The 21939-nt window shown below is 40.2% G+C and overlaps 1 protein-coding gene across 3 annotated transcripts in view; it reads right to left on the bottom strand.

The window, feature by feature from the left end:
- The window catches only part of LOC136885223 (gastrula zinc finger protein XlCGF7.1), a 135212-nt gene that overhangs the window by 83825 nt on the left and 29448 nt on the right, over positions 1 to 21939 (bottom strand). The window contains exon 5 of one of the 3 annotated variants that reach the window (XM_067157666.2): positions 12052 to 14173. The exons of the other annotated variants lie outside the window; for them this stretch is intronic. Coding sequence (XP_067013767.2) covers positions 13690 to 14173 — 484 coding nt within the window. The 3' untranslated portion in view covers positions 12052 to 13689. Of the gene's footprint in view, positions 1 to 12051; positions 14174 to 21939 lie in introns of those variants that run through there. 3 annotated transcript variants of the gene reach the window in all.

Raw genomic sequence — 21939 nt, 5'->3', positions numbered from 1 at the left:
ATTGCCTGGACAGTCAGATATATATATATATATATATATATATATATATATATATACACATACATAGAATTCAAGTTATGAGTTAAAATAACACATTAAATACGCAACACAAACTAAATTAGAGTCAATGAGAGATTCCCGTGGGACACTTTTTTTTTGCTGTTGGCTTTACGTCGCACCGACGCAGATATATCTTACGGCGATGATGGAACAGGAAAGGGCTAGGACTGTGAAGGAAGCGGCCGTGGCCTTAATTAAGGTACAGTCCCAGCATTTGCCTGGTGTGAAAATAAAAAAACCACGGAAAACCATCTTCAGGGCTGCCGACAGTGGGGTTCGAACCCACTATCTCCCGAATGGACTCTATTTTCCTGAAGGTGGTATTGCGAATACGTCCTCTCTATCGTAATTGTTCTACTCGGACATGGAATAGACGGAGGGACAAAAAAATTCGCAATAAATACCGGCAAGTGACCTCGGCAAGTGATGCAGGAAGGAAAGGATACCATATTGCTATGTGGTGTCATAGGCCAAGTCAAAGAAAACAGCTACCAAATGCTGTTTGTGGAGAAACGCTTCCTGGATAGAACCAAATACAGTAGAGTCTCTACTGTATTTGATAGAACTCTCCAGGCGTACCAAGTGGACAGTAATACCAACATAAATGTTCCGTTATTGGACATTCCCTATAGGAAACAACTTCTATATCAAGTGGTCAGTGGTCAAGCGACCGGCTCGAAAACCACACCGGTACTCGGACAAGTGTTCTTGTTTCTCCAGACACCACACAAGTTGGTGATTTACCATCCTCTCAGATAGCTTTCATAGGCACTTTGTAATACAAATCGGCCTGTAATTCCTGTATACTTAAGATCTTTGTCAGGCTTGAGGACAGGAATAACTTTGCCAACTCGCCACTGAGATGGAAAATCACCCTCTATCCAGATTCCGTTGAACACACAAAGGAGATATATTAGACTATCCTCACTAAGGTGTTTCAACATCAGGTTATAGATATTGTCTGGTCCAGGAGACGTGTCCTTGCAAAGCGCTTAGGCGGTGCAGAGTTCCCACTCCGTAAAGGGCAGGTTGTAGTCCGCTGGAGACTGAGTGGCAAAACTAAGGTGATGACGTTCTGCCTCCCGCTTCAGAGCAAGGAAATGACGATGGTAATTCCCGGAGCCAGATACATCCGCGAAATGACTAGCTAGATGACTAGCAATCGAGAGTGTTTCAGTGACGACACTGCCTGCAATGGAAATTCCCGTACAGGAGAGGATCCTTGGATACCCGAAATAAGTCGAAGTTTAGTCCACACTTGAGATGATGGAATATGATACGTCATAGATGACACATATCTCTCCCACGAAGCTTTCTCACTTTGGCGAATAAGAACTTGCGCCTTAGCATGGAGTTTTTTAAATGTTACTAAAATGACCACAGTAGGCTGCCTACGATAACATTTATGAGCCCGACGGCGTTCTTTGATAGCTGCTGCAATTTCAGCGTTCCACCAAGGAATGAGTTTTCGGTGAGTAGTCCCTGAGAAGGAGGGAATGGACTCCTCAGTAGCAGCAAGAATAACTTGGGTGATGTAAGTTACACTGAAGAAAATCAAAATTGCAACACCCAGTAGAAGTGCTACAATTGAACATGCAGGACGAGTGTTCGGTTGTGCTTCGATGATTACACTTTCAGGTCCCTCTGATCGCAAGTTTCGACAACAATCAATACAGGATGTGCCCACCACAAGCTGCAATACACTGATGAATTCAATGAGGCATGGAGTCGATAAGGCCCTGGATCGCTTCCTGAGGAATTGTGGCCCATGCTTGCTGCACTTCACGGGTCAGTTGTTCCAGAGTTGTGAGTGGCCGAGGACGGTTGGCCAGTTGTCGACCCATCATGTCCCACACATGCTCAATAGGACTGAGCTCCGGGGATCTGGAGATCCATTCTAAGGTTGTGATGTTGTCGAGAGCTTCTCTGGAGATGCGTCCAGTGTGAACCTGGGCATTGTCCTGCTGAAACATCCCATTAGCAATGTTCGCCATTATAGGGACAACCACTGGATTGAGTACCCTATCAACGTACTCTCGAGCAGTCATAGTGCCCTCAACAAGCAGTAATTGTGATTTCACATTAAAGCCAATAGCTCCCCAGAGCATAATGCTTGGTTTTGGCCCTGAGTGCTACTCGACAATAAGATCTGGGCGGCCCGTCTGACCGGTACGTCGGCGCACACGATTCCGGCGATCACTGCGGGCAAGACAGAAGCGCAATTCATCACTAAAGACGACCCAATACCATTCGTCAACCCACGTCGATCTTTCTCGACACCAGGCCAGCCTTACACGTCGCTGTTGTGGGGTCAATGGAACACCTTCTGCAGGGACACGGGCTTGTGAGCCAGCTGCACAGAGGCGATTACCAACTGTTTGTTGTATAACGTGGGGTGCCACAGCTGCTCGAATTTGCGCTGCTGTTGCATGGGGTTCCATCCGGGCCATCCGAATGATGCGGCGATCCTCTCTCACAGTTGTCTGTCGCGCTGGGCCTGTGACAGGTCTACGAGTGTGGGTACCTTCATTTGACCACTGCTGCCATACACGTTGTACCGTAGATGCCTGTCAGCTAACACGTGCAGTGACAGTCCTTAGCGATAATCCAGCCTCACACAGCCCAATTATCCGAGCCTTCTCAAACGGTGACAGTTGTTGATAGCGTGCTCTTCTCTGTCATCGAGGCATGTTTGACGGGGAACACTTCACTGCACAGACTACAAGTCAACTACGCTACACTAGAGTCCGTATACTGGAGTTGATTCCTCTGCGACCAATCACGTGGGGAGACCTGTAGCAACAATCCAATGGGTCTGAAACTTTGATCGTTTACATACATGCATGGCATCATTCCATATCCTGAAAATCAACACAAACGACCAATGCCTTCATGGTGTTGCAATTTCCATTTCCTTAAGGGTATTTCCTCGCTGATGGTCCGCCTGGTATTTTCGTTAAAGACAGCTAGTGATGCGCACTTTGGCCAATCAGCATGTTTAAGAATCCATCGAGGAGGAGCCTTGACGTATTTTTGTTTTAACAAAGTAAGGATGGGAAAATGGCCACTGTCACAGTGATCACCGTGTGTATTCCACCAAAACAGTGGAATCAATGTTCGGCTGCATCGAGAATATGTGCGGTAACATACACTAAAGTGAGTTGGTACCCCTGTGATCATTATACATAAATCCAGCTCTGTTACTAATGTTTCCAGCTCTCTTCCCTGGAGGCAAGGGGTCTCAGAGCCCCATATGGGGTAATGGGCGTTAAAATCACCCAACAAGAGGAAGGGGGGTGGAAGCTGATCTATAAGATCAGTGACATCATTTATGTTAAGAGGCTGGCCTGGTGGAAAATAAATGTTACACACTGTTGCTATGACAGGCAGCAGTACTTGCACTGCAACTGCTTCCAGTGGGGTAGAGAAACCCCTTCACTATAGGTATCAGAACGAACAAAAGTGCCCACGCCACCAGACGCCCAGTGAGCATAATATCGTTCTGTCATGTATAGTCTGGAATTCCTCAAGACCGTATGATGACCAGGTCTGAAAATTGTCTCCTGAATACAGACTATACTCACCATATACTCACTAATGAGCTGACAAAGCTCAGCAAGTTGCCTGTCATATCCATTACAATTCCACTGTAACAGTGCCATAGTGTGGACTATAAAAGGAGTTTTAGGTTATGAGCGACAAGATCCTTGTGAACTTAAACACTATCAACATCTACATTTGTAGATGTAAATGACAGCGCGACGTCCATCCCGTCATCGATAGATGGCAGGGTTGATGCCCAGAACTTTGACACTTTTCGGGGGCGGGAAGTTTCCCTACGAGGGGAGCGCACACGTTTTGGAGCAGGAGTACCTGCTGGCGCAGACTCATACCTTCCAGATGGAGGGCATGGTTTCCCTTTCGCAGGAGAAGTGCAGGAGCGCCCAGTATAGATGTTCTTCTTCCCCACCTTCTTTTCTAGTTCAGACGGGCTGGGAGATGATTTCCCAGCCCTGGTCGACGATGTCGCCTCTGCAGGCTGGGGCACGGCTTTCACTGACCTCTTAGGGGGGGACACATATCCTTATCCCTTGCTGTGCCAGCTTTGAACTGCCAGCTGGCACAGACTTCTGGTTGGTCGAAGGTAGGGTGGTCCGCCCTTCGAGCTTTTACACTTAGTGACGTTGCTCTGAGGAGCAATAGTCACCTAGCGATCATCATAGGTAACAATGTCGTGAAAGACGAACCTGGGAGTCTTTGAGCTATCATGCAGTAGTTGAGTGTATGGGCAGGTGTATACATGGAGTTAAACTTACGGCGCGCTTCCTGGTAGGAAAGACCATCCAGGGTCTTGATCTCCTGGACCTTCTTCTCACTCAGATATGTCGGACATTTCCGAGCCCGAGGAGAAAGAAGACCAGAGCAGTTAGTACACTTGTATGGAGTTGTACCCTCCTCCACACCTTGAGCTACTCTTCCACATGTACCACACACAGACTGATTTGAAAGAGATAACATATGCCTGAATCTCTGGCATTGATAACATCTCATAGGAGTCAGGATGTACGGCCTCACATCGCAACAATAAGTTGTTACCTTGACTTTCTCTGGTAACACTGACAACTTGAAAGAGACAATGAAGGCACCAGTGGCAACATCTTCACAATTTACCTTGCATATAATGCGCCGGATGTGTGTCACGCCATGGTTCTTCATGTCTTCCATCAACTCTTCGTCAATGTTCAGAATAAGGTCGCGATGAAAGAATACGCGGCGAACCAGATTCAAGGATTAGTGCTCCTCCACTTTGGTGAGGATTTCACCAAAGTGGTAGCACTTAAGCAACTGATCAGCTTGCAGTGCTGTACGAGTCTTCAAAAGCATACTGCCATTGTGCATTTTCTTGAGATCCTAAAGTTCGCCGTAGACACCTTCAACGTGTCTACTAAAAAGGATCAATTTACCAGCTTAAAATCATGCCCATTGGTTCTGGTAGCAACCAGAAACCTAGGGAAGCTGGATCCCATTCCTTCACGCTGCACATGTTCCCAGGGAGTTGAAACTCTAAGCAAAGCAAAAGTTAAAGAATTTGATGGGGGACCACCTTAGGATGGGCGACTTCATTTGGAAGCCATGGCCGAAAACATCCTCCCCGAATGCCCCCCTCTCTGATCAGGGGTCTCTCTAGCCGAACCAAGCTGCCAAGGCAATATCCACCTGGTCATAGCAGGTATTGCCTGGGGTCCGATGTTGAATGATGCCTAATACGGGATGACTGAGGCAATGAGCATGAGGACTCCATTCCTCCAGTCACCTGCAATAGCATATACCCCGTAGTGTGTACAGAGCACTAAATATAGAGAAAAAATTAATAAGTAATGAATGATAATATGTCTTTCTGGCATTCAGCTGTGCGGGGACCTGTGTTGTCAGGCAGATTCTACTGCAAGGGTACATGGCGCTCCCACCCGTTACTTCCTGGGTGGTTACTGACGCGGGCTTTTGGGTGTAACCGCACACGTAAGAAGCCCATCTCCGAGGAGCACACACATCAAAAATTTAGAAATGGTCTATAACTAACCCTCAAAAAGAATTTTTTAAAAAATAAAGAGGGCACCATGGCCACATGACCCTTTTTCTCGCCTTATATGACAGGTAGGGATTACCTGTGAATGTATTCAGCCCCTCCCATCGACAAAAGGTCCAACAGTCACTTGTAATCATTACACCAAACCACAATCCATGTCAACGCCAAGGTTGCCCCTTTTAGTCGCCTCTTATGACAGGCCTGGGATACCGTGGGTGTAATCTACATCTGGGTCCCCCACCTGCAGGGGGTGGTTGCACTTTTATGAGACCCACAAAGTAAATCAAAGAAGTGCAAACTTCTCAGGCAATGCTGCGTATGTATACACAATACCCAATTAGGACAGAAGAGGAAGGAAACGAGCTACATGTGTTCTACTTGTGAGGTCACTCTCTACATACATCCTTGCTTTGAACAGTATCAGACATTTGAAGTTTTGAAATTACAGTGTTTTCTTGATTGAAATGTGTTTCCATGTCTCTCAAAATCTCTCTTAAGGTGTTATAAATGATGATACTAATTTAAAAAAATTAATTTCTTACTCTCCAGAGGTTGTTTACCGATCAATGCATACTCCGATGTGTCCATCATTATTGCATGGCATATGCTGTCCACACAATCAGAAGATTAAGTACTGTCAAAATCTGAAAGCTGCAGTAACTCAGTCATGTGATGCACGGAGAGAAATATCATCTCCTGCAGCTGGTAATTCACAAGAAGAAACAAGGCAAAAGAAGACCAGAAAGAAGACAAATTTCTTGGATTGATAAACCTGAAAACCTGGTTCAACTATTCCACTACTGAGCTATTTTGAGCTGCGTCATCTGAAGCAAGAATCTCTATGATAGGACTTGAGATAGGAAACTTTTATTTTGTAATCAATTATTGGAGATAAGACAGAAAAACTTGAAAATGGTATAATGACAGGATGGGGTAGTAAATTGCAGCTTCTAATTTCTCACGGAGTTACTTTCCATAGTTTGTGAATTCCATGTCATATCGATAATCCCCTGTTTCCTTTCAGATTTAGATCTTACATAGGCATAGCCATCCTCCCCACCAGCATGGATGTTGATCATTCACATACCTTTCAAAACGGGTGTAAACTGGCACTGTAGTGAAAAGTCATTCCACCTGTATGATGACGTGAGAAATAAAAAGTAGGACAAGATAACTGGAAAACACACATTCCTGTACTTTTGAATATTTCTTAAGTAAGCAATTCATTTGTTCCTGATACTGCCTTTCTCCTGCAGCACTTTTCAGTTGTTTTGATTGTCTTCTTGGAACCTAATCAAAGAATGCAACAAATGTTATGGCATGTTTAGAATTTCTTCAAAATTTATATGTGTCTGTGATTTTGTATAAAATTTCTTTAAAGTGGGTACACTTTCCTCAGCAATGTAGATTTCATTTACCATCCGGTGAATGACTTGCTCATTAAAAATAGTCCAAAATGGCCTTCAAGATTACTTGAGTCTTTTCTCGTGAGGTGCTGAAAGTCGTGAGGGTCACCTGCCTGGACACTTTGTAGTTCATTCTTGATTTAGCCAACGAGAAGAGCAATGCACCAATTGCTTTGGCCACTCATGTAAGTATTGATTTGAGCTTATTGATTTGAGATTCAATCAGAAATGCATCACTTTCTTTGTTCATAGATTGGTACAAAGACAAGAAATATAAGCGGGAATTTGAATTTACCACTGTTGTTAGTAATAATTCTGAGGCAGAGCTTTTGCAGGTTGTTGGTGGGGGTATCTATAGAAGGTGTCTGCATGTGTGAACGATGGTGGAGAGCTGGGCTGCATCAGTATGGCATGAGTGAGCGAGAGGTACATACGTTTGTTGCGTTGCGTAATGCACCATTATAAAATTTCTCACAAAAGAGGGCACCAAATCTTCCAAAATTTTGAGATGGCACTGCACAGTTTCAGGAAGAAACACTTTCGCATACTCGAGCATATGAGTGGGCTAAAAAAATTTTGTGGCAGGAAGAGAAACTGCGGGAAATGAACAACATGAAAGAAGACCTCAGAGAAGTATCACTGTAGACAACATTATTGCCCTTCGTGATATTATTGGTGAAGATTGGCAAATAAAAATTTTTGCAAATTCTTTTAGCTTTAGGAATAAGTTACCATCATCCAAGATGAACTACATTTCAGAAAATTGTCTGCCACGGTGAAGAGACGAACCAGGTTGGGTCAAGGCCAAAACAGACCCATCTGCTGGAAAGGTGCTTGCAACCATTTTGTGGGACTCCACGGGAGTTTTGCTGGAAGATTCTCTTCACAAACGAAGGACAATTAATGCAGCCTACCTTTTGGATGAAGCCATGTATCGCAACAAGTAACACGGGCATCCGATCCGAAACATCATTCATCTCCATGACAGTGCAAGGCTGCATATTGCAGGGTTAATGCATGATAAGGTGGAGGAAATTCACTGTACACCTCAGAAACACCCTCCATACAATCCAGACTTATCATCCTGTGATTGCCATTTGTCTCAACCAATCAAACAAGACCTAGGAGGACAGCAGTTCGATTATGCAAGTATATGCAAGTATAGAAGAATTTGCATGCAACTAGCTCTGCACACATCCCTTTTCCTTCTATCAGGATGACATAAAAACCTTACCAATCCGATGGAGGAAATGTGTTATCAAAAACAGGACACTGTGTAAAAAATTATCTCTATATGTTTTCTCGGCTGATGCAAAATATTTATAAAAAATCCTGTTTAAATTTGATCTGCCCTTGTAGATATAAGCAACCACTTCATGGGTTTTAACCCTGAAGAAGTTTGCTTCATCCTGGTGGCATATCCAACACTGACAGTGATGCCATTTTGTCGCACCGACACAGATAGGTCTTATAGCAATGATGGGATAGGAAAGGCCTAGGAGTTGGAAGGAAGCGGCCATGGCCTTAATTAAGGTACAGTCCCAGCATTTGCCTGGTGTGAAAATGGGAAACCACGGAAAACCATCTTCAGGGCTGCCGATAGTGGGATTCGAACCTACTATCTCCCAGATGCAAGCTCACAACCGCGCGCCCATAGCTGAGCATTCTTGACACGATGATAATACATCTGCTGATACTGACAGATTTAGCAGAGTATACCAGACTTGTAGGACATATTTACCCTGTTCTCCTCTATTTGCAAGAGCTGTGGAACCTGTAGGTCTTGTTAAGTATCTGTGAACTTGGCTCCTCTGCATATTATTGACGGTATAAAAGGCTTAATAATACTTGGGAAACTGAGAATACCTTGCACGATAGTTCCAGATAACATTTGAGATTGGGAAAATATAATGCTGATGGAGATGGTAACAGTGGAGGAGAGGAGGAAATTTCTTGGTGTATGGTTGCTTAGTGGTATATACTTTTTATTGGTCTACCTAAGGTATTGTTGGGACAATCATTTTCAATAAAACTAAATTTAAAGAAATAACCCCTAATCATGAGTTCCTAAATATTTCACTAAATGGTATGCACATATTTAAGTCATAAAACTGGAAATATAACCTTGCGGTTCTTCTTTTTGTCATCAATTTGCCTACCCCAGCTACTTGAGAATGTTACTGGCACCCTTCACTCTTCTGTCCAAGCAAATTTGTCTAAGCCTGTCTCTTGTTCTCCTATCTTCACGGACAACCTCCATCATTTACTTTAGTAACCCTCCTTCCTCACCTTCTCAACTTGTCCCAAACTTCTGTTATCCTCTCCATTATGTCTGAAAGCTTTTCTACTCCAATTTCATTTTTAACCTGATAACTTCAATAACTTATATATTTGTCATCTTTCCTACTATACTTGCAAAAATTTCAGTTCACCGCCTCTTAGTTCCTGCCTGTCTGTTTGTCTTCCAGCACCCAACATTCTACAGTTCTTTCTTTCAGATCAAGTTTCAGAACATATGGTATGTTTCATCAGTTTACTTCCCAAGTACTTGACGCTTGTCTGGTATTAAGGCCCTATCCAACAATTATTTATAGATGACCAATCTTTCCCCTCTTATTTCGCCACAGTAATCAATAGATCAAGTTGACTTTGAATTTCCTCTCGCACTGACATCCCACACAACAATCCTGTTCTTAAAAAATCTTAATTTTATGCCCTATAAGCACCTGAAGAAATCTTCCCCCACCTCACTTCCACTCAGCCAAATGAAATGGTGCGTGAAATGTTTGACATGCTTAGTGAAGGATTTTGAGAAATTCCCTCTCTGCTAAATGTACTCTACCAGGAAGGCATATGCCCTGGCACATATGAGTTATAAATCTTTATTCATGAGTGAACGGCTGAGTTACGATGCACAATCAACTGTGCGAGAGAAGGTTCTCATTCTCACTGCACTGCGTGAGGGAGGCCGTATGAGTGGAGCAAGGTCAAGTGACATCAGCACTGCCTGTAGCTTGCCTCCATTTAGAATTCTCTCGAAACCATTTTTAAGATTCTCAACGACTGGATCAATAAATATGAGACTAACGCTAAATTGTAGCCCATATTTTAAAAGTACAACCCTGCAAATTTGAAATTAATCCATCCAGTGGTTTCCAAGATATAACAAGTTGAAATTTGGGAAGTGTTATCACCCCTTCATCACCTGACTCAGAGCGCTGTTCGCAGCCGGATATAAATAGGTCAACGAACCAAGGTTATAGCCAGTGTGTGAAATCTGCGATTATGATAGAATGACAGTATGCTCCGTCGCGATCCGCGAAGGTGTAGGAGTTACACTCGAGCACTTTGAAGTCATGCGAAGACGTTGCAAGTAAAGTTTCTACTGCGTCGCAACGAATGAAATGTAACAAAATTTTCTCAGACTAAATCGTGATTGTATAATATTTAGGAGTGTGTTAACCGAGTGAGGTTACAGTAGAAATTGGGAATTGAAGTGTAATTGGAGATTCAAGTATTTCATTTACACGTTGACGGTATTGTGGACTTTGTCATTGACTGTGACTGTATTCTAAGACATTGCGTGTGATAACTAAACTTCTAATTTATGACCATATAAATGATTCTGAGATGCATTTCTCCCATACAATTGTGAACCGTGTGAGATAATATTCCACTAACATTCAACAAATAACAGGGCTAAATACGACTATTTTTTCGTGTATTTTCTCAAACTTTCGTTTACTGCCACGATAAACTAACTGAACGTTAAGAACTTTTTATGACAATATTAAGTCGTACGGACTCGTGTTATGCAAATTCAGTCATAAAATCTTCTTAATCTATGAACATTATTATCCCAGAGACTGTTGTAAATACTGTTATTAATGACATTTTTTGAAGTGTTTCATAGACTGTGATGATTATCCTACGGTTGAACCTAAGATATAATCAGTGACTAATATGAATTGTGAGTGTCCAATCCTTATTCTATAAACGGTGTGTGTGAAAAACTGTGTTTTCCGTTTTGAAAACGACTGTATGTCATTACTTCATTAACTTGACTTATGAATCACACTGTAGCATAGACTGTGATATTCTAAGTCGCGTATTCAACAATGTAAAATAAAAGTGAGAATATGAACTGTGAATTGAGACTCGTGTCAGTGTATAACACCAATCTTAATGATAATTGAGAGCTCTATAGTCCATTATTTTGTGCCAACTGAACTTTCTGTGTTCCGACATTATCTTTAAAAGAACATTGGAAATCTTGGCAAAGTGTTGTGAGATTCTACTCCGTAGCATGTCATTTCCAGCGTGGGATTAACGTGGTTTCTTCAATCATGGTACCAGCAAGGGACGTCGACGAGGGATAGTAATGTGGTGTCTTCATTGAACGGACTGTCACGCTGCTGGTGCTGAGTTCGAGTCTTGGCTGCACACTGCAGAAAGTTCCAGTCACCAAGCTGCAGGACAGTACTTCACCAACCCTTATAAGGAGATTCCAGGTGATTTTCTTATATTTTGAGTGAGTAATTCCACTCAGACATTAACTGGCTTTTAACAAAGCACTCAGTTAATCATAGTGCTCCATCCAACAACAGAAAAGTGCTTCATGTGAATTTTATCTTGCTATTCCTATTAATTTAAGAAGACTTCATGTCTTGCTTTTGAACCATAACTTCTTTAAAATCATTTATAACTTAATGTAATTTACCATAGATGAATTCTAGGGTTTACAAGTGCACTATTTCATTTTTTTCAACTTAGACAAACTGTAGGAGTATACAGCAAGTGTTTGAAAATTTTTTTATTTGAACTATAAGAGTATTAATGGAAGTGTGTGTTAATATTATGTTTAAAAATAATAGAAAAACTGTAGGTTTGCATCACAAGTAATGGACTGAAATTTTACGCAGCTTAGAAATTTGGTTTAGTGAAATCCTATGTGCAATGTGGTATTTTGGTATTTAAATCCATTTGAGAAGTCTTAGATGAACTGTAGGGTGTTTACAATCTCTGAGAAAGTTATATTTATTTTGGACATTTTCTCAAGTGGATATCTCAGAATACAACAGCACCGATATTTTAATTTTGCAGTTTTGGAAATATTGACTGCAAATTTAATTTTGAAGATTCAACTGCAGGGTAACTTACATGAATATTTTTAATAAATATTGTCAAAAAGATTTTACCATCTATTATTCGCCCTGCGATACTATCCATCTCTGTACCTGCTCCAATAAGTAACTGAACACTACCTGAGATCCTTCCCATGCTCTGGCCCCATAATCATTTCCTGGTTCCGTATGTTATCCACCAACAAGTTCATCTGAGTGGTATCATGCCAGAATTATTAAAATGTGGTTTGTTTCTAAAAAGTACAATATTTACCAGTAGGGCTACATGTAGGATCAAATATTTTCACCAAATATCATGTATGCAGCATTCCTTTAGTATGACCTTCTCATGACCAGTCAAATATTTTCTAATGGTGAGTCTTCCAACAACATACACAGTAACAAGGTGCCTCTATAATGAGTTGACACTGAGAGTATTTTTCAAAACAGACGAGTACCACACATCGAGCAAGATTTTTCTTTGTCCCATCAATACATAAACTGATCAGATCTCAAAGAACCACATTCTACAAATAAGTTACAGCATTCATTACTCTTATGTTACCTCTGCATTTGATATACAAGTAGTTCCTAGCTTAAACAACAAGTATGATTGAGCACTTTGGCACACTGATTTAAACTAAGCACATCATTTACCTTTCTTGCAATTATGATTAAGAGTGTCCACAGTAATTCAGGATATGCAGGCAATATATAGCTAACAAGAATAATATATTTTATTGCAGCCAATGGCCAAAGGAAATTTACATTAATACACAACATTTGTCATCTATGTAGAAGGCTGTTAGCGATTCATGCCATCAAGTACAAATCACGGCATGATAACGTATACAGCTCTTACCACAATGTTCACATTCACAGTCCGTGTCTGGCTGATGGATTTCCTTAGTTTTAAGAACTCATAATGAAATGCATTTATTGCAAAGCATGTAATCAAGTGAGCTCATATCCTCCTCTTTGCCAGTCTTTGTAAATCATTGCATCCGCCGAGTAAAATTTGCTCCGTATGTCTATCTTCTTTGCTCTTAATTTCTCTATGAACTGTAGATATGTTGGTGTAGCTGATAGCGGTAGCTGAAAATGAAGATCTTTTACGTAGAAATGTTCACGATTTAACACATACACAAGCCTTGAAGGCGTATACTTCAAACCACTTAGTGCCTTTTTCAGAAATGTAGCTATCACTTTTTCTAGCTGCTCAAACTGCTTCATTTTTAGATGTGTCCATACAATTACTGAACCTTAGATGATCAAGGGCGAGATTTTAAGGTCAGATAATTTGAAGACTGTTTTGATAGACAACTTGTTCAAATTCTGTATGCTGTCGATGGTTCCGATTCCTAACATTGATGAGGGTTGAGAATTACCTCTAGTTTGTAGTGTGACTCCCAAATACTTGAAGTTCGATACATTCTTTAGAGGTCTCGCATGTATATGAAACTCTGAAAATTGCAATAAAAAGCTGTCCTAGTTTCCATAGTGTTCAATAAAATTACTTTTCAATGCAGAAGTGTGTCTTAAGAGATTTACTTTGAGAGAAAGCCCTTCCACAGGTATTACAGATATACCGTTTTTTATTAGGTTTCAAAGTGTGCACACTGAAATGAACATTCAAGTAACGTTGAAGAGCGAAAGCCTTCCCACAGTATGAACAAATATGCGACTTCTCGTTTGTATGAGTAAGCAAATGTTTACTTAGATGCCATTCCAGTTTAAATCGACTCCCACAGACTGAACAAACGTATTTTTTCTCCCCGGAATGAACAAGTCGATGAGTTCTCAATTCTGAACGATGCCTGAATGACTTTCCGCATTCCGCACAACTGTGCGCTTTCAATCCTGAATGCATAAGATGGTGCTCATTTATTCCACAGTTAGGTGTGAAGTACCTCCTGCATACACTGCACTGAAAACCCTCTGTGTAGTTCCCGAAATTAGCCGGCTGTAGTTCAAAGTGCTTAAGCACTACAGAGTTCCTGCAAATCAAGGTAAAATTTAGGCTCATCACATGCAGCGTTTAATGAAAAACCCATCAGTAAAAGCAGCAGTAGAATTTTAACACTTGAAGCATCAGAAAAGAATTGAAATAAACATCAGTATATATTCATTCAATTGAGGTTAATTTGGTTGTCTCATTAATTTCGTGATGCATATCATAATACATTTGGAGTAATGCCAAAATTCTTTGTGATCGGTTCTGGTTTATTTAAGATCTTTAGTGCCAAGCAAAAATGTAAAGGTGTGGTATGAAAGTGCCAGGCTGTTTTAATGGAAAATGTAGGCTTTCCTTTGCTTTTAAAGATTTGAAAGCGAAACATTATAAGAGGGTGCAAAACATAAGTCACCTATATTCAGGATAATTTTCAGATCAATATGAAATTTATTTACTCAAATTGTTAATTAATTAATTAAAATAATATATTCAGGAAAACAAAAAAATGGAAAATTTTATTAATCGTATTAGCACACACTTACAAATGCAGTAAAAATGAATACCGGAGGGTGCACATATGTAATACAAGAACCAAAAATTGCATTTGGTTTGTTCTGAAAATATCTTCAAGGGTGTCAAAAAGTCCAAAAAATTCAAAAATCTAGCATATTGAAAATACAGTATATACTAACAATGGCAACTGCGTCTGTAAACAAAAATATACAATGACAGTGAAAATAAGCAGCTGTATAGCTAATGATTTGGGAGTCAAGAGATGGCCTCTCTGATGTTATGGACAGTGATTCCAAACTTGGCAACAAATCAGAAAACAAACTGTTTCAAAAAATGTATAACCAAGTAAGTGAAAGTGATGATGCTGATACTAACAGAGTAACTGGGAAGAAATATATGTTGACCAGAACAATCCTGCACAGGCTCCACTACAGTTTCTGGACTCCTTAGTTCTTTAATTTCCTCCTCTTTTACACAAGTCTTCTTACACTTCGATGCAAAGTTCTTACGAGCCGTGGGTAAACAAGTCGTGGAATTTTTAATATTCCTCGAGATTATCAATAGACAGAAAAGGGAAGAATGTCATCACAACATTGTAACTCGAACTCTCTTTAATGTTCGTGCCAAGATTAGGCATAAATTTTTGGTCTAGCAGCCAATAAAAGAATAAAGAAATGGAATGTCACTCAAAGCGATGCTGGCAAGTTCCACTCATTTTTTGAGAATGGCTCATGACTCTGGCACCATGAGAGTTAAACCCTAGGGTCAATGATTGGTACTTACCATGCTTCCACTTAAGTAGATACATGGCAGAAAAAACTTGAATACAGTTCCGAATACCACAAGAAACTTGACAAATTCAGTGAACCAGACTCGCCTCCTTGTGTACTGAGAAACAAATGCAGCAACCTTATGCAACCCACAGTACTGTAAGCGTGTGGACCACATGGGTAATGCACTCTTTGACAATGAGCTAGCTTACGAACTACTTGGACACAAGGAATGGTGAATGAATGTTATGATTTTTGGAGATTGTTTTGGTGTTAGGAACTAGAGAATGATAGCAGCCTTCAGGCATAAAATAGTGTAAAATAGTAGAAAAAGTATACAAATAATTATAAGTGCTGTGGTATTCTAGATCCCACAATTTGGCAACTACCAACAGGATGCAATGCACAAGCCAGGAAAAGGTAATAAAGAACTGGTTATGGTAGTCGATAAGGTATGCTCGAAATTTCTTTGATGCTAGACCAGGAAATATGATTTGTGCAAGCTGAAGGTCAGTTTACAGCCTCAGCAATCACTTTGGAGATGACAAAATTGAATTATCTGCTAGTACAGTTAGATCAAAATATTGTAGAGAATATTTTGGAGTTAAAAAGTATAGTGCTGCGAGGAAGGGATTATTAGCATTATTTTGAGAGAGTGAAGAGCATCAGATCAAGAAGCTGATAACTGAATTTGAGCTTGGGCATCTCAAACCCAGCGTGTTATTGCATAAAATGTGTGGTTTATCAGGAAAAAATTTCTTGGGTAAAATCCTTCACACATTGTGGCCACATAAATAATTACCAGCACATATCAAAAAATATATTATCAATATCAGATGAGAATCTTGACAAATTTTCTGAGAAAGGTGATTGCATTTGGGTTAGAAAAAGTGTGAATGCAGTGGACGACTTTTTGCCTTCACTTTCAACTATAATTATAAGTAAAAATTTCATTTGTGTTCCCTAATGAAGAGCAATTATAAAACATAAATTGACAAAAGGGTCCACTCCTCAATACAATACATCAAATAAATAATATTACATAAGTCTTGGGACTAGTTTCAGCAACCTAGCAGCAGGCTTCAGCCAAAATAAAAAATTAAACATATCATGTGATAACTAAGACATATGTACATAAGATATAGACAATGTTGCAGGAACAATTATAATATTAAAATACATATAACAACAAAAATTATGGTTGTGACCTTCTTGTCATAATATGATGACGTATTTAGGCTGAGATAGGACCTCAGGCAATGAAGTAAATCAGGAAATGATAGCCAGAATTGGGAATGAATAAACAGAAAAGAAATTAGAAAGGAGAAAAATTATTTATGAGACACCTCTAGAGTGAAATACACAGTACATGTAACGTCTGACATAGAACAATACACTGACATTCTACAGGAAGTAGGCAGGCCATGGAAATAAAGGGGTGGATAGGGAATGAAACACTGACATACTGTAGGAAACAGGCAATGGAAACAAAGGAGTAGATAGGGGACAAGAAGATCGCTACTGTAATTTTTGTTGTTATATGTATTTTAATGTTACAATTATTCCTGCAACAATGTCTGTATCTTATACACATATGTTTTAGTTATCACATGATGTGTTTAACATTTATTTTGGCAGAAGATGGCCACTAAGTGGCTAAAAATAGTTCCTAGACTTATGTAATGTTATTTAATTGATGTATAGTACTGAAAAGATGGAGTCCAACTCATTGGATGAATGGTCAGCACTGAGGCTTTTGGTTCAGAGGGTCTTGGGTTCCATTCTCAGCTGGGTAGGGGATTTTAATCATGTTTGATTATTTCTTCTGACTCGGGGACAGAGTGTTTGTGTTTGTTCCAACACTTTCCTCTTCATACTCAGGCAACACACTACATTACCAAACACCACAGAAATATGCAATAATGATTACATCCTGCCATATAAGGTTGGCATCAGGAAGGGCATCCAACCATAATACGGGCCAGATCCACATGTCCGACACAGTTCAGACCCGCGAACCCAGAGGTGCAGGAAAAACAAAAGAACAATGTGACTCAGTCAAGCATGCTTTTACATGCACTTTGTCTAAAAATAGAAGCACTAGAGGAGGAAATTAAATGAGGAAAGAGAAGAATGTCATGATGAAGCACATGTTTTTGTACCTATTCTCACGCACAAGTTAAGAGCAGGAGTAGTATCGGCCTGGTGGAAAGTATCATTTCCATTTTCACTTTAGCAAGCATTCTAGGCCAGAGAATGTGCTCAGCCATATGCATGAAATGATCAGGAAAACTCATATCGGCAGTAACAGCACCAGCACCAGCCACACCTGTACTGCCAACACATTACTATTAGAAAATCAGATAAAAAATTAGATGTTGGCTTTTCAGGCGTTTGCTCTATTAACCAGCATTTCGTCTTAGGTCTGACACTAGACTCGTCAGAGTGGGATGTGTCAGACCCTACCCACCTACTGTATGCAGGTGAACTTATCAGAAGCCTCTTATGTGGCACAGTCTGATAACTGCATACGGGAGATAAAACTCCACAATGGAATTAATGCCCGCCTTAATCGGAGGTTATTCATTAAAGACAAATACTGAGGAATGAGTTTCCTCATGGATGGTGGTGCTGACATCTCAGTTTTGCCAGTCCTTGGAAATACAAAAGAACCAACAGACTTTAAACTGAATGCAGTGAATGGTAAAGAGATGCCAATATTTGGTACTAAAATACTCAATAGTGATTTAGGACTATAAAGAAAATTTGAATGGCCATTTCTCACATCCAAAACCTCAAGAGGCATACTAGGAGCTGATTTTCTTAATCATTTTAATCTACTGATTGATTTGAAGAACAAAAGTCTAATAGATGGAAAAACTAACTTCAATGTTGCCGCCGATGCTGCCCTAGTCTCTGAAACTGATATTATGAACACTGTACAAGCCACCTGTTAGTTTTCTCTCTTGAACAATTTTTCTGACCTATCAAAAACCTTTGATTGTACCTACTGAAGTTTGCCATACCATTAAGCATAACATCACCACAACTGATTGACCACTTGCTTTCTGTAAAATATGAATACTGGATCCTAGTAGACTAAGTATAGCCAAACAAAAGTTTCAATTCATGTTAGCCCATGCTATATGTCCACCCTTCAAAGTCCTAATTAGCCAGTCCTCTACACCTTGCCTTGAAAAAGAATGGCTCTTGAAGTGTGTGGAGAAGACAGATTGTTAGGTGGTCAGACAGTATAAGACAGGTACTCTATTCCACGAAGTGAAGATGTCAGTCAAATTTTAGAATAAATAATAATATTATTGTGTTTACATCCCAGGTATTGTGGTGCCCTTATTGAACTTTGCACCACATGCCTACATCTGCAGTCAGCATGCCAGAGAGCAGCGCTGGATAATCACATCGCACCAACATACAGTACAAACTTGCATGCAGGACGAGCTGCATAGCACTGCTATATGCCGACCTGTCTACACCAAACATATGGTATACCCTGTTGAAAATGTCATCTGGACAGGTGGACCGACACAGGTTGTGAGGCTTCACCTTCTAGTGACGTTTCATCAAGAATGCAGCCACGAGCCAGGTATTATTGAATGTTCTTCTAAAGAGAGCAAAGAAGAAAGATTAAAGGCAAATCCACTGGATGGAAGAGACTACTGCTCAGCTCGAACAGTGTACGGAAAAGCTAGCTAATGCTGCACTGTTCATTTATCCCGCTGTTGAAAAGAAAATTGCATTATTTGTCAATGCCTCAGATGTCACTACTGAAGCTGGACTACAATTACAACTACAATTATAAGATGGGCACAACCCGAAGCCTGTAAGTTTCTTTTCAATTAAATTCTGACCGATTGGCCGGCAGGCACGCCCAGCTTATCTGCCCTCTGTTGACTTATCACTCACCGCTCCATGGCGTAGCAACAAGGAGAGCACTTTGCTCACTTAATCCGTGCATGTCATAAGACAACAATTAATATTAAGAAAATAAAAATTAAGTAACTGATAATTAAAAATTAAGAAAATATTATAAGCCCGTACATTATGATAGGAGATTGGAAATGTTCTCCTCCTGCATCCATTAATATTCCCACTGCTCGCCAAGCCGCGTTCTTTGAAAACCCGTCTTCTTGTCAAGTCATCTTAGGGATTTTGCAGGCGCATGTTCTAATCTTTATGCATTTTCATTTAATTTTTCCTTGATAAGTACATGTGTTTTAACACTTCGCTTCTTATCAAGTAAAGAACCAGTTCCTCTCAATATGTTTATGAGTTTCTGCATGGACTCTCTATGTGGAGGGCGTACACCTGGAAATTGTGTTACAAATTGTTTAACAAATTCCCAGTAAGAAGCTGTTTTCACATAATTATCATACATAAATGCCCTTTCCTCTGCTGTGCACACATGTGGAGTCATTATGAGAATTATACCCCGAAGCAACACTTCACAACTCGAGAACAGTTGGCGCGACAGATCAACACTTAATACACATTCTAAGCCTGGACCTTAACTGTGAAGTGCGGGCATTCCCGTGCTGTCATTGTGCTGTGCAGTGTAATGGGAAGTGATGAGTCAGCGGGAGGCAGATAAGATGGGCGTGCCTGTTGGCCGACCAATGAGAGAAACTCACTATATTTCATCTGCAATAACCATTCATACCTACCTTCCAAGCATTTAGTAGCCAACAGCATGTCTCATATCACCTACTGACAGTTATTCATCAACCCCACTTGGAGTTGTGCGTTCATCCCTAATGAGCAGACATTCTCGTTAACCAAAATTATCTAGGATAAACTCAAGGAGAATACCCTCTAGCAGTCACGAGATCTAAAATTTCCCTAGTTCCTTAACAACTACAGTTCCTTATCCAGCACCAGCACGATACTACACTACTCCTCTCTTTTCCATCTAGGCATAATTGTAATTGATATAATTGAAATTATCAGAGTTCTGATACAGTATTTTTCTTTGAAATAAACAATATGTTAATAGAGTTTCAAATTGTCATTTAGACTTTCACAGCTCGTAAAACTATTCATGATGTATATTTTGGGTTTATGCCGTGTAATGAACAATATAAACACTCTCAATGCGTATTAAAAGGAATCTTGCCTTTCTTCATCAGGGAAAAAAAAACAGAAAAATGAAACATGACACATCAAAGGTTGCTAAGAGAAAGCAACAAGGAATTTAAAATGGTGCCCTAAGATGTAATACGATGCCATTTTAGCCACATGCTAGAGACAATGAATGGCAACAGTAAAGCATCATTTTCTATTGGTTCTGATAAAAGGTAGCCATGATTCACTGAGGTTGTAGCCTGTATCGTAGTTGAAATTATCTGGGTATGTACATATTTCAACCACCTCCCTGATGATTCTGGGGCAATATTGTTATATACGGGTAAGAACATCCACTTCTTGGAACATGACATCATGACCAGGTGTTAAGGTACGATCAGCAACAGCTGATTTAACAGGTTGGTTGAGTCTTATATATCTGTTATGTTCTTTGCTGCAGGCACATATCGTACTCGAAATTTGCCCAATATAAACCTTGCTATAAGTAGAGGGAACTCTGTAGATTGTTGCAATTTAGCAAACTGTACCTGGATGGTCACAGGAGTTGCCTAATCTTAATTGAAGTTTCAAATACTTGTTCGTACAATGAACCTATGTGAGATTTTAGCAATACGAATTGCTGTGTTACGTATGTACGGTAGGTAAGCAGTTCCTTTAACATCTTTTTTTCTTAACAGGTAAAGGGCAACAGTAAACATGTACATTTTTAACAGATATCCATTGTATTGGTTGAGTGTATTTTTAATATTGAAGCTATGTACATTTCAAACATAAATTCCCATTGCATTTGTTGATTGTATTTTACCTTGGATTTTTTATGTATCACTGTTTTTGTTACATGTCTTTCTTCTTTATGTTATTTTAGCTGATGATGACCTATAGGCTAGGTCAAAACATGTACTAGGTAGTTTTTAAATAACTATGTAACTGTTTTTGTGGCTTTACATCGCACCGACACAGATAGGTCTTATGGTGACGATGGGATAGGAAGGGCCTAGGAGTTGGAAGGAAGTGGCCATGGCCTTAATTAAGGTACAGCCGCAGCATTTGCCTGGTGTGAAAATGGGAAACCACGGAAAACCATCTTGAGGGCTGCCGACAGTGGGATTCGAACCCACTATCTCCTGGATGCAAGCTCACAGTCGCGTGCTTTTTAAACAGAGCATTTATTAAATGGAAGAAGTGTATTGAGCAGGTGGACTTTATATAATTAAATGCTTTTAGACTTGCATCTTACATAAGAGGCAGGCATATTTCCAAATATGAAAGTTTATGTCAGATACAGAAACCACATGCCATTCGACACGATGCCAACAGTACGCCTCTAAATGAAACACAACAGGCAGTTCTCAACAAAGGTCACAACTTTGCTGTAGTGCCTAGAAGAATTCAAATTGAGGAACTTATTACATCTTTAGAATCCTCG

The sequence above is a fragment of the Anabrus simplex genome, chromosome 14 (genome assembly GCF_040414725.1).
Source record: "Anabrus simplex isolate iqAnaSimp1 chromosome 14, ASM4041472v1, whole genome shotgun sequence".
NCBI lineage: Eukaryota > Metazoa > Arthropoda > Insecta > Orthoptera > Tettigoniidae > Anabrus > Anabrus simplex.
This window is presented reverse-complemented; position numbering and strand designations above follow the sequence as displayed.